Below are 12,454 nucleotides of genomic sequence, written 5' to 3'. Positions count from 1 at the left end.
AAAGGTTGACCTCATACAGTTTATGATTGTGCTCTCGCAGCCAGTCATTCGAACACTGTCTAGTCTGTCCGACATAGCATCTTCCACAGGAAAGAGGAATGCTGTATACAACGCTCGATGAACAGGAAAAAAAAGGCTGCACATGTTTTTTGTGGCACGTGTTTTTTATAATTTGTTCTCTTTGGCGCAGACCTTAAACAAATTTGTCATATTTTTTTAGGGGCTGATATTACTGTGGGCACAGCACACCTACTTGCCACTTGTTTTAGATTGTATCTACACAAGATATCGCATAATCTAAAACAAGTGGTAAGTAGGTATGGTGTGCCCGTAGTATTATCAGCCTCTAAAAAGATGTGACAAATTTGTTCTAAGGTTTGCGCCAAAGCGAAAAAGACACGCGCCACAAAAAACATGTGCAGCCTTTCACTCCTCGTTCATTGAGCGTAGTGTACAGCATTCCTCTTCCCTGTGGAAGATGCTATGTCGGACAGACTAGAAAGTGTTTGAATGACTGGCTGCGAGAGCACGATCATAAACTGTATGAGGTCAACCTTTTGGTGCATTGTAAGACCTCTATCTGCACACCATCTTTAGAAAAAAATCTCAATCATTGGGCACTTTAATGATAAACAAACGCGCGAGGTGCTCGATGCGTTCACCATCTTGAGTCTGACCGATCTCTGCGTTAGTCAGCCGTCGGTTGCTTTGAGCGAAAAAGAAGTTGCCTTTTTGCGAACACCTCACTATGACTGAACTGTTTACCCCCTGGTGTTGATGTCCCCCGTCATGAATCGTGCTTCATCTTTTCTTTCTTCACTTAATATACCAGAGTTGCGAGTATGCGCCTCTCTGACTTCTGTGTTTTTCCCTTGTCTCTTTGTGTGCAATTTTTCATCATGTAAACAAGAGGGCCAACAAGGAGAAAATGAACTGCCAAGTACACCAAATGTGAGAAGGAGGTTGTGCACCAAATCCCATGTCATGTAGTCAATGTTACATTGGACAGAAGGGAAGGTGCATCAGTGACTAGACGAGAGAACATGCAGCTTCGGTGAAGGCCACCACAGCGTGCAGAGCACCTACCTGCCCATTGTCATATGTGCCTGTGTGTACCAGACTTTTCTAGCCTAAACATCCTGGCAAGAAACCGCCACAAGTTCACTCGAGAAATCCTGGAGGCCTTTGCTATTGACGCAAAAGCGGACAAGTGTGTGGGTATACCTTCCATCGCACTACACCACAAGGAAGGTGAGTATCTTAGAGGGGCCGCACCCATGGTGGACAAATGGAAGACGAGGAGACGCTCGAGTATAAGACTAGAAGAAAAGGAACTCCTCAATTAAATCAAATGCAGTGTAGATAAAAAAGAAGAGAAACTCAACGTAGATGAAGAAAAAGATTATCTGATTAAACAGTTGCTAGTCCAACGGTGTGTCTTTCTTATCTCTCTCTAATCCTTTTATGTCCAGCTGGCACTATATACAATTGCCATGTGTAGAAGCAGTTAGAAAAACTTGATTACTAAAACGGTATCGTATTAAAGAAAAGCCGGAAAGGACTGACTAAAGCCTGTCACTAGACTAGAACAGAAGTCGAGACATTAAATAGGCCTATTGCCGCTTTAAAAAGTAAAATATGACAATAGAATATGAAATAGGCTGAAGAAACTCTAGAACAGGACTAGACAGAAAAAAAAAATTAAAACAAACAGACTTTCATCTTCCCAAGTCAAACCACAGTAAAGCCTGTCACTAGACTAGAACAGAAGTCGAGACATTAAATAGCCTTATTGCCACTTTAAAAAGTAAAATATGACAATAGAATATGAAATAGGCTGAAGAAAGTCTAGAACAGGACTAGACAGAAAAAAAAAAAATTGAAACAAACTGATTTTCATCTTCCCAAGTCAAACCACAGTTTCTGTCGATGGGATGTTTTCGACTTTTCTGGCTGCAAACAAAACAAGAAAATAATTAATACAGAGTGCCGGAAACTAAATTTGAGGTGGCAAATGATCATAATACGTGGAAAACATAACAGTGTAGCTTAATTCGAAATTTAGCTTTGTGACAATGGTTTGCAGGTTTGGAAACCCCTCAAGAAATTAGGGTGTACTAGAAATATCCTAGTGGGAAAGAGAGTTCATATAGAGCCGCAAAAAGGCTGACCTGATTTCCCACATAACTACGAACTAAAAGAAAATGACAATCTTGTTCAAGTGCTTAAAACAGTGAATTGATTGCAAAAAACAAACAAAGTAGCAAACACTTATGACAAGAGACAACACAGGTACATCTCTCAACTAGCAAAAATAAAATAATGCCTTGTGGTAGTTTATTGATGTTGCTAGTTGAACTGTACACCCGTGGCATCTCTTGTCATAAGTGTCTCTCTTTTGTTTGTTTCTTAACTCCCACCAACATGCTATCAAATCCTTTAATTTGTTGTTGAGTCACTTGTACCTAGTAGTTGTCAGTCCTCCTGCTCAAGCAAACCAACATTGAAACACGCGACAAAATACACCTTGTGACGACCCGGAGCTGAGCTTGTTGGTGCAGCGCTTGTCGATGGGGCCAAATGAACCTACAGCACAAAAACAGGAAGAGAGAAAATGAGACAAACACAATGCCGGACTAACTTCATCCACATACTTTATTTACAAAAGAACCAGTTGGCCCCGTCTGGGGCCAACCTGCTCCTGTGTAAATGAATAAAAATGCACTCCATTAAACAGTTTAGTCCAGCATCGTGTTTGTCTAATTTTCTCTGTGTTGTCATCTTGTATGTTCAGCTGGCCTCACCCAATAGCAACACACAATCAGTCCCACAAACGGCTGTCAGAAATACTTTTACTGCCCTATTTTCTAGGAAAGCAAGACAAAGAAAATCAAGCTGAGTGCAGAACTTTCTTATTCGGCTGCTACATTCTGTATGTTAGAAAACCAATTTTTACTTTTTTCCAATAAGAAATTATTGTAAACAAAGCTTCCTTCGTTATTTTGTAGTTGTGCTCACTGCTTCTGCTGGTGCATTTGATTGGGAGGGGCAATGATACAAGTGAGCATGTACTATTGCAATACATTGCAATATGAACACAAAGCGCATAACTTTCAGTACACTGCTTACACACCAGGCACCAGTCAAGGCATTCAAGAGTTGGAGATTAATCTAGTGTCCTTGGTCGAACTACACATGTGCAAGCTTCGCTGGCTCGTGGCCAGTTTGTGCAGCATTTGTAGAAAGCCACAAGCTCTCTTCTTTGTATTTCAATGTATAGCGATAGTACAATAGAACTCTTCGCTGTGTTACAGATCTCATGCATGGTTTACATTCTTCATTTTGTAAGCCTCAGGAGATTTTTAGATTAATCATCAGCTTCAATGTATTTGTATCCTTCCTGCAAAGATTAGGTTGTTGCTTGCCTTGAGCACGGAGCCGGACGTTGGCGAAGCGCAGCCAATCACCAATGGCGCGGCCCATCTCGTCGTCTGTTGCAGTTTTGCGGGTTACACGTACAGCAGCTGAAAAAAATATGCACAGCTATCAGAAGTTTTATAACGATCACTGTAAAGTAATACTTAATAATAAAAAAAAAAAAAAAGACGGGTGCATGCAAGCACATTACTCTCCATAGTGTAGACAGTGATACAAAAACATTACTCTTACCATAGATCAGGCTAAAGATCTTCAGTTTCCCGGCTTCTTGCTTTCCGTTTCGCCCGGTTCTGTTGTAGAAGACGGCAACTTCATCTCCGACAAGTTTCTTAAACACCGTTTTTGTTGTAGAGGCTACATCTCTACCTCCAATTTGGCCAAGCTCTTTCACCTAGAAATCAAAAGTTATCCACAATAAGCCACACATAAAAGCTTCTCTTGCTCAAAGAACAGAAGAAAGATGAAAAACAATGACTATTTCAGTACATGTATGTTCTGGATAATAACCTTTGGCTGTAACGCACAACAACTTGAAACTTACTAGCTTTGCAAAAATGGCTTCATTTTTTAAGCTAGCCTCCAGGAAGGCAAATTCCTCTCTTGTCTTCACTGGATAGACTGGAAGGTCTTCTGGATGGACTGGACCAGCCATGGCAGTAGGGTCATCAGCATTCACATGCATCTGTATTCTGGCCAACATTGTAGCCATGCTTGTCAACTGTGCCTTAATACACTCAAGTTCCCTAAGAACTGTGACCAAAGCTAAAAAAAAAAAAAAAAAAGAGCAATACGTTAGAACCTTATCAATATTGAGTGTTCCGATAAAGATGATAAAAAAACAAGCCTTTATTCATTTTCAAGGTGACAAGGAGTTAATACTTTAATCGCTTAAAGCTGTAAGAGCATTAAAGATACAGAAACTTTTCTCTTGTTGCTCACGTTACCGAAGCACTTAGCTTAATTACACAAACAAATTATCCATTCTTACAACGTGCAGCATGCATCAATGCTGCAAAGCAACAAGGCTAAAGTTTTTTTTTTTTTAAACAGGACATGCCTCAGCCAGGGTTGTAAAGCACCTAGGTACAAGTAACTCGAAATCGGTATCTAGGTACCTTTGTTGTACCTGACATAAAAACCTAGGTACTTTCATTTTTCGGTATCTGTATCTGTACAGGGTTGGAACTCATGAAATGTACTTGGGAGGAGCCACGGGAGCAGCTGAACCTACATTCTGGAGCAGGCTAGGAGCAGCTCAGATAAGTTTTCACTGCACTTCAGTTTATGTCTTAGTAATTACATGCGCGAATCACGTGACGTGCGCAAGCAACGAACGTGCAGTTGCGCGAAGGAACAGGGCAATAAATTTCGAATTTATCCTATTGTGTAACTCAATAACGAAGCAGCAGACTATGATTAAGCGTAGTTATCATATTCGAGGCGATAAGCAGGAGCAAGGTTAAAGTATGCCAAGCAGATCTACCGCTTGCATGAGAGCTGCTGGCCGGCAAGGTTTCGGATTGGACCGCATTTCAGTTCTATCAAATCACGATTTATCTTGTGGGAATGCGGTTCCAACTTTTAACGATGAAGTACTAACAGGAATCTTTTGCTCCTGTCTTCAACTGGCTGAAGTCTGGATCCCGGGCCGCAGAGCCTCAGGCAATCTGACTCTTAACGACTCGACCTCACTTCTGCTGACGTGCTTAAAGGGCAACTCCGCTTCATTTTTGGTTTTGAAAAAACAATGCAGTCCTCTTCAGTATCGCCTAGGAAGACCACGAGTGAAATGTTACGACGCAGTTCTGTCTAAATGTTTCTTAAACGGTCCGGCAAACTTCGCAACTCGCCAAGTTGTCGAAATCGGCTGACTTGAGCGGGCGATCAGGCGCAACCAACAGCGCAGTCAAGGCTATGGCATGGGCGGAGCCAACATTGAGCTAAACGTCATTATCATGGCCCCCTTTTGCTTGTTTTCACTTCTCCGCGCGAGCGTAGCGCATGACGTCAGCAACGTTGCCTCTCGGCGCTCAGCGGTGTCCACATGATTGGTGTAACGCGCCCGCGCAGCGCGTTTCTTGGGAGCCGTCCGGCCGCCCGCCGTTACCGCCGTCTTCCGCGTCACAACCGCCGTCGTCGTCTCACCGATTGTGATTATTGTCTCTCGGAGTTTCATCCACACCACGGACACCATGTGCGCAGACTTATGCCGCAGTTGTGCAGACGTCGTCGAATGCCGTAGACACCAAAACGTGGCGAAGAGTGCGGTGCAGACGACACTCGCGCCTGCCACACGCCCGCCCCAATCCCGCCCGTCGTTGGGCCGAGGATCACGTGACATCTCGTACCACGTGATGGCCATGTACTTGGCGGCCCGAGGCCAATGTTGCCGGGCAGAGCCGAAGTTTCGGTTTCGATTTCAGCTCGTGTTTAAAATTAGATTTAAAAATATATAGCCCACTTTTCGCAAAGCAAACAACGTAGTGTGTTTTACTAGGGCTTTTTAATTCGAAATCACTCATTATTCCGAAATCTTCGGAATTGAGCGGAGTTGCCCTTTAACCGCTTATGGTTGAAGGATAACAATCCAGAAGCAGGTGGTGTAGCGCTTGGAGTCTGACCCCCAATTTTTTTCGTGCGCTTCTGACTCGAGATACACAGGGAGAATAAACAGAGCAAAGGAGTGCAAGGCCGACCAAGCTAAATGCGCTCAATGTTGCGAATCGGGTCGATAAAAACCGGAACCAAGACAAAATACAATTCTTTTGGTGCATAATGGCACGAGGTATTGGCTGTGGCGCAGTTTCCACAACATGTTTCAGGATGGCGCAGACATATGCGTCTGGCGCAAATGGTACAGCTATTCCACCCCTGCTGTATTTTAGGTACATTTTCCAGAAACTTGTAACTAAGTGAAGTTACTTTTTACAGGTTCATGTGTCAAAAGTGCACATACATCCTAACTCTTCTGTCAGTCACGAAATATACTTGCCATTGCGTGAAGGTTCAGCAGAGCAGTTCAAAGAAGATGCACTTTTTGGTCTTCCTTTGGGCAACACCAAGTCATCTGAAAAACCACAAGCAATGCATAAGTAATAACAAGGATGAGCAGTTGAACTGCTATGTCACAGTTGCGTATTTCCTTGGATGGGAGTACAAGGCTGTCAAACTGCAAGCTGCAGTGTGCTTTATTCTGGAATCCTTTCTTCTTTTTTTTCTTGGGGAAACGCGGAAAGGGGCGAAGGGGGGGGGGGGAGTCCTCTTACGAGGGATCCGCGAGCCGCACTTGGACCAGCAAAGAGCCGCATGCGGCTCGCGAGCCGCGGTTTGCCCACCCCTGATCTATACCATGCCCATACTGTACACTATGCGACGCTGTTAGCACAAACACAACATCGTCGGGTTTACTCGCTTTACTTACACAAATCAGGTGATATCACCAAAATTACTAATGCGGTGAAAAGGGCCCATAAGGGTTTCACAGCTTGAGCAAAGCACAAAAAAGCGCCGATGTCATGTTCATGCTAAAAGTGTCGCACTGTGTACATAACAGCCTGCACGTGGGTCTAGGAAGGCCTTTTCTCAACTCTAGATTACAAACATTCGAAGTGTGAAATACATGATCTGTAGTTTTGTTTTGATTACCTTGTGCATTTCACTTTATCACTAGTATTTGTTCATGTAAACCATTTCCTTCAAAACACGTGTAAGAAAAAAGGACTTGCCACCATCAGTTTGGCCTGCTCCTCCACAATGTGCTCCACTTTTTCTTTGAAGAGGTGGTGGCGGTGGGGGCTCAGCGAGAAATTCAATGTCACCTTCTGGAGGTGGTTCTTCAGTTACTCCCTCCTCATCGCTGCTGTCAGTGAGGTAGTCATCGAAAAATGTCGGAGGTCGCCGTATTCTTTTTTGCGATGTCTCTGCTTCCGATGTAAGGTCGGACTCTTCCTCCGCCTTTATGGACCTCTTGCGGGCAACTTCGTAACTGTCTGCAAGTCAGATGTTATGTAGATAATGAATTAATAAAAAATGTGCGTTGAATGTGAGGCATTATATTTTGCTGAGTTTTGTCTAAGCTGTACGTAGCTTCTGCTAATGAAGCATATGCTGCCTTTTTGTAGCTATCAAGCTGTTACCAATGTGTCCTATTAACATAGGCAGTGGGAGGTCTATAGTACCGTTACCATAGTAACTAAAAAAAGGGAGTCAGATATGATATGTACTTTAAGAATTATTTCACAACCAAACCCCCTTCTCTTTTGTAGATTCTGCGAAAGTGTGGATTGTAATAACTTTCAATAGAGCAGTGCTCTCTTCAGAATGAAAAAAAAAAACTAATGACGTTCAGGGCGGAGCTTACCTGTATATGACATGACCCTGCAGGCAAATTTTGGCCAGTCTTTGCCTGGCTCCGTTCTGTCCCTCACTGCACTGTTCACTTTTGCAGTATTTTTAAACGGTGGCCAGGGAGCTGTCCCGTTCTTAATCCAGCGTGTTGGAACCACGGCCACGTCATCAGTCTTCATAAAATGGGCGACCGAGAACATCTAGAAAATTCAATTTGAGACCGTCAGTAAAGAGCATACCTACAAGTTTTATGAAGTAACAAGATTAGGGGTGTGCAAATAGTGATGTAACCAAATCAAACATGAATCGAATATTGATGAAACCAAATAAAATATGAATGCTGTGTACATGGTTTATGAAGGTGAAAATTACTAAAACTAAAACAAAAGAAAACTCATGATGTGTTTGGCATTTGTATTGATAGATGGCGCTCCCTCCTTATCGCAACGGCTCGTGACCACCGTGGTTTGTTAAAATGGGCATAATCTTTTTGAAATGTACCTTCGGTTAAAAAATAAATGCGGACAATAAAAGCAAAACTTAGAGTAAAAAAAACGTGTCTGTATAACGGTGGCGCTTTTGCTGTCAACGGATTTCGTCTGCGTGTCGTCTGCTTTCTTTCACTGGTCGGCTGCAACTTCGGAGGCTGCTCCCGACGCCATCTATCGATACGAATGCCAAACACATCCCGCTAATGAACCCCTCTCGTTTACGTCGCTGCCCGCCGTAGACCCTGGCAAGTTTCTTGGCCTTATTTTTTACAGAACGAGAACTACGCTTTATAATTTTACAAGAAAAAACCGACCTGTGAAATACACCGCTGACGAAAAGTTTAGATTGTTACGTGCAGGCATTGATTTTTACGGTCCATTTCAGATCGAGCCTGGTGGCTTGAACCACCCTATATTTCATGGGCTTTCTTTCTTTGCTAGAAAAGGAAGCAAACAAAGTGTATTGTGTTCAAAACACCCCAGTTGGCTGTTTCTCAAGACTTCTAAAGCCTGCCAGTTGACACCTTGATCCTGCTGGTCTTAAAATTGATATTTAAAAGTTTGCCAAGTCTTTCTTGCGTTTCGCAAGACACCTGCTAACAACATAGTGGTTTTCACTTGTGTAGAGCAGAGGTGCACAGACTGGAGGTTGTGGGGAAATGTCTGGCGGCTACAGAGCCTCGGAGAGCTCCAAAAATAGTTAAGGCGGGGGTCGCCGGAGGGCACTCAGAAGCTTTGGGGGTTCGCAGTCCCGAAAAGGTTGTGTACCTCTGGCGTAGAGTGTTCAGTCTTTTTATACTTGCGGCATCTTAGCTGGGATATCTATCAGTTGGGACAATAGTTACGTGTAATCACCAAGTCAAAGGATAATCACATTATCATTCATTTAAAGAGCTAAAGTAGTGAGCACACATCATGAGCAAAAGAAAACTAACCTTTTATTAGACATTCACCTTACAGCTTTTCTATTTTGGTCTTTCCATCATATAAACAGTTCTATTTATAGCAGCTTTTTTCTAATCCCTCAATTTTCAACCTACAGATGCCTTATAATCAGAAGAAATGTCCTTAAAAATCCCCTAGCAGTTATTAGCATAAAGACATAATTTATGCCAAAGACATTAGCACACACACTTTATTTTTATTCGTGATGATTATATACTCATTAAAACAACACTATAAGTGAGAGCACATTTACGGCAGATATTGCTTATCTGAGCTATCCTGTGTGCAAGAGTGGCTTAACCAAAAATTCACCCCCACAAGGAAGCCAGCAGCACTTTGATTTGACCTGTTCAACAGTCCACAAAGCATTTGCAGACGAAACCTGAGAAGCCCTGAAAGTACACAGTCCAGTTGTGTCAACAATGCCGGCATAGAAGTTTGTTAATCTCTTGAAAAACTGGCCACAGATCTTGATCTCTCCATCACGGGACACAACATTTGTTGCGACGACTACATTTCCATCTTCCATCAGAAAACATGAGTCTGGTAGGTTCACTTCCAGAACCATGCCTTGAAGAACTAGCTTGTGATACTGCTCTCCCTTAAATCCTGGAGGTGCTGGTCCGGCATTATGCGGCTTTTGCAACAATGCCTGCTGCTTCGGTGGTATTCTAGGATGCAAGTCAGCATGACTGCGCTCTTCTAAGCGTTTTACAATCTGTTGTAATGGTCGATTTGGTGACTTCAAATCTCGCTTCAGTTGACCCAGAAAGTTCTCAAACCGGAACGCAGAGAAGGAGTCAAGGTGACCGAACCTCCGCACATCAGCAGTAAGATGCAGCAGAGAATGTATGTTGTACACGTAAATGCCTTCACCGTACAGGTCCCCAGCATCAGAAACAAACTCTTCAAGCAGCTTCTCTGCAGAATCAATCTCCTCATGGCAGAGTCGTGGGCTTGACAGGATTGACACTGCAATGCTCAGTTTGAGAAAGTGCTGGTAGTAGCGCTTCTCCATGTGGTCTTTTAGAACCGCAGGACCGAAGTACAAGAGGAAGTTTCGTAGCTCAGTGGCCTTCCATCTCTCTAATTCATGAAGACTCCGGGGCTTCCGAGCCATCTCCCGAGGGGTGTGTCTCTGGAGTTTCATGAGCATTGTTGAGATGCTAGTCTGTGCACGTGGTGGGAGCTTTGATCGATGAGGTCGTCCCCGCACCCAATAGTGAAGTAGAAGCCTCCGCATAACGCCTAGGCAGACTAAATGCATATAGTCGAGGGGAAATTGGCTTACCATGCCAATCTGTAGCTCGACCAATGGGGACTGTCGATGATGGTGCCCTTCCTGATCCTGCTTTCGAAACGACTCGTCTGTTCGTAGGGGGCTGCTGACTTCTGGAAGAATTACTTTCCGGCAGCTTTCAGAGAAGGTGCCTTCTTGGGTGCACTTTTCACAACTGAAGTATCCCCCATGGCCCTTGATGCACTTCAGAAATGCCCTTGCGGGCGCATCGCAAATGAACGCATGCACTCGAACTACGCACTCCTTTCCGCCCTCGGTCACGTGTTCTTCCAGCAATGTGCTTAACTCCGAAATGAAATCGGTAAGGTAGTCATCCAAGTTCTCCGGCTTCTTGTCTCCAACAAACAGAGCTATGACGAAAGGTTCAGGATCGCAGCTTTCGACGACAGATGCAAGAATGGGCCAGAACTGCTTGCTGGAACTTTTCGCTATAGGCAGGCCATCAACATTGATGAGCAACGAAATGGTGTCTCCAGTGATGCTGCCTGAGCTCATCATTCGTTTTAGTGACGATTCGATTCCGAAATAGTGGTAGAGGCCGGACGCTCCCATGTTTTTCACATTGCAAGATCTTGGTGTCCCCATTAGGCTTCTTGCGTCACTAGGCAGCTCCGGGTGATACTTCTTCAATATCTTTAAAAGCTTGCTAAGATGGGATGCGCAGGCTTTGGTCTCACGTGCCCAGGTGGCCAGCTCGCTTGCCAAAGTAAACTCATCTGCACTTGAGATTGGCAAATGAGTTTCAGTTTCTTCGGAAGCTGATGTGCTCGCGCAAGGATCTCTGGGATCGTCGACTTGCGGTGCGCTCAGACCCTCCCTGGCTCCGTCACTGCTGTCGTCTGATCCGTCAACCGCAGAATTTCCATCGCTCTCGTCCGGAGCAGACTTAGAAAAAATGTCCGCAAGATGGTCGCGCACGTTTTCGGCAATAATTCTTTTCTTCTGTCGGTCGCACACGTCATCAAATGCTCGCCTCTGTCGCTTCATTTTACGAACCAGGAGATCGTTTCCTCTTAGCACCGTTCAATCACAAAGGGATATCATGCATCGCGAGTCGCGCAGTCTGGCGTAACCGAAATCGCGCGCAATCGGCGAACATGGTTGCCCACTTATCATAGTCATTGGTTGCGCTAGAAAATTTTGTCCGGATTTCGTCCGGGTCATAGTGGCAGCGCTTCGCTCTTCAAAATAATAATCACTGTAGAGCCCTCAAATAATTACTCTTGTCTATTATTACCTAACCAGCCTCGCACATTCACGAGCATGTGCGAGGTTTAGGTAATAATGGGCACCCTAAAGCGAAGCTCTGCCACTTACAACGCACCGCCTTGAATTCCGTCTAGGACCGGCACCGAATTCCGGTCCTAGACGGAATTGTTGAGGTCAGATATCGACCTCCAAAGGATCCAAAGGCTCCAAAGGAGCCGTCCCGATTTCGGGTACCCGAGACAGGAATACCCACAAACGTAATATGCGAGATCCCGTCGGTTAAGCAAGTGAGCAGCATCACTAAAGGAAATGAGGTACCGCTACTTACGTTTCACGCAGGGTACGCAGGTGCGTCGGTGCCACAGTGGGATTACGCAGCCTGACCGTTAGGCACTTCGAACCGTAACTACTAGAACTTGTCTTCACGATGTTTCAGAGCCACGGTTGTCAGGTCAGAACCGTGCGAGCCACAATTGTGCGAGCCGCGATACAAACTTAAACTTAGACCGCTTAAACCAAACTTAAACCATACTTGAACCACTTGAACCGGCGGGAACGTATGTTGCCAACCTAAGCCATTGGTCTAAAATAGGCTAAACCAACCGTGTATGCATTTTGTAGTTAATAAATTATATTATATTTTATTTTGTGACTTAAAAGTAGAACACATCAAGAAGAAAATATCTGTAGTGTATAGTATTAATAAATTTACTCATCAGACTTT

The 12,454-nt window shown here is 44.1% G+C and overlaps 2 protein-coding genes across 4 annotated transcripts; both read right to left on the bottom strand.

The window, feature by feature from the left end:
• Positions 1 to 1,415: 1,415 nt before the first annotated feature.
• LOC115313718 lies at positions 1,416 to 12,287 on the bottom strand. 3 transcript variants are annotated; one of them, XM_040217946.3, is made up of 9 exons: positions 12,059 to 12,287; positions 7,799 to 7,985; positions 7,164 to 7,427; positions 6,431 to 6,505; positions 3,980 to 4,200; positions 3,670 to 3,829; positions 3,426 to 3,524; positions 2,466 to 2,586; positions 1,416 to 1,953 (listed from the first exon to the last, which is right to left on the bottom strand). In XM_040217946.3, the coding sequence occupies exons 2-8, from the start codon at positions 7,983 to 7,985 to the stop codon at positions 2,489 to 2,491; spliced, it is 1,104 nt and encodes a 367-aa protein (XP_040073880.1). In that variant the 5' UTR covers positions 12,059 to 12,287; the 3' UTR covers positions 1,416 to 1,953; positions 2,466 to 2,488. The 3 variants fall into 3 exon arrangements, with proteins under 3 accessions (XP_040073880.1, XP_040073879.1, XP_040073881.1); XM_040217945.3 differs by having other exon boundaries at positions 2,527 to 2,586; XM_040217947.3 differs by lacking the exon at positions 2,466 to 2,586 and having other exon boundaries at positions 12,059 to 12,285.
• On the bottom strand, positions 8,831 to 11,616 carry LOC115313867. The gene has a single exon (XM_029972892.4). It carries the CDS (start codon positions 11,506 to 11,508, stop codon positions 9,496 to 9,498), a length of 2,013 nt encoding a protein of 670 aa, XP_029828752.3. The 5' UTR covers positions 11,509 to 11,616; the 3' UTR covers positions 8,831 to 9,495.
• Positions 12,288 to 12,454: the final 167 nt, after the last annotated feature.

Source organism: Ixodes scapularis, unplaced genomic scaffold (assembly GCF_016920785.2).
Source record: "Ixodes scapularis isolate PalLabHiFi unplaced genomic scaffold, ASM1692078v2 PGA_scaffold12__126_contigs__length_90152505, whole genome shotgun sequence".
Lineage (NCBI taxonomy): Eukaryota > Metazoa > Arthropoda > Arachnida > Ixodida > Ixodidae > Ixodes > Ixodes scapularis.
The sequence above is the reverse complement of the archived record's forward strand: the minus strand, read 5'-3'. Positions and strand labels throughout refer to the sequence as shown.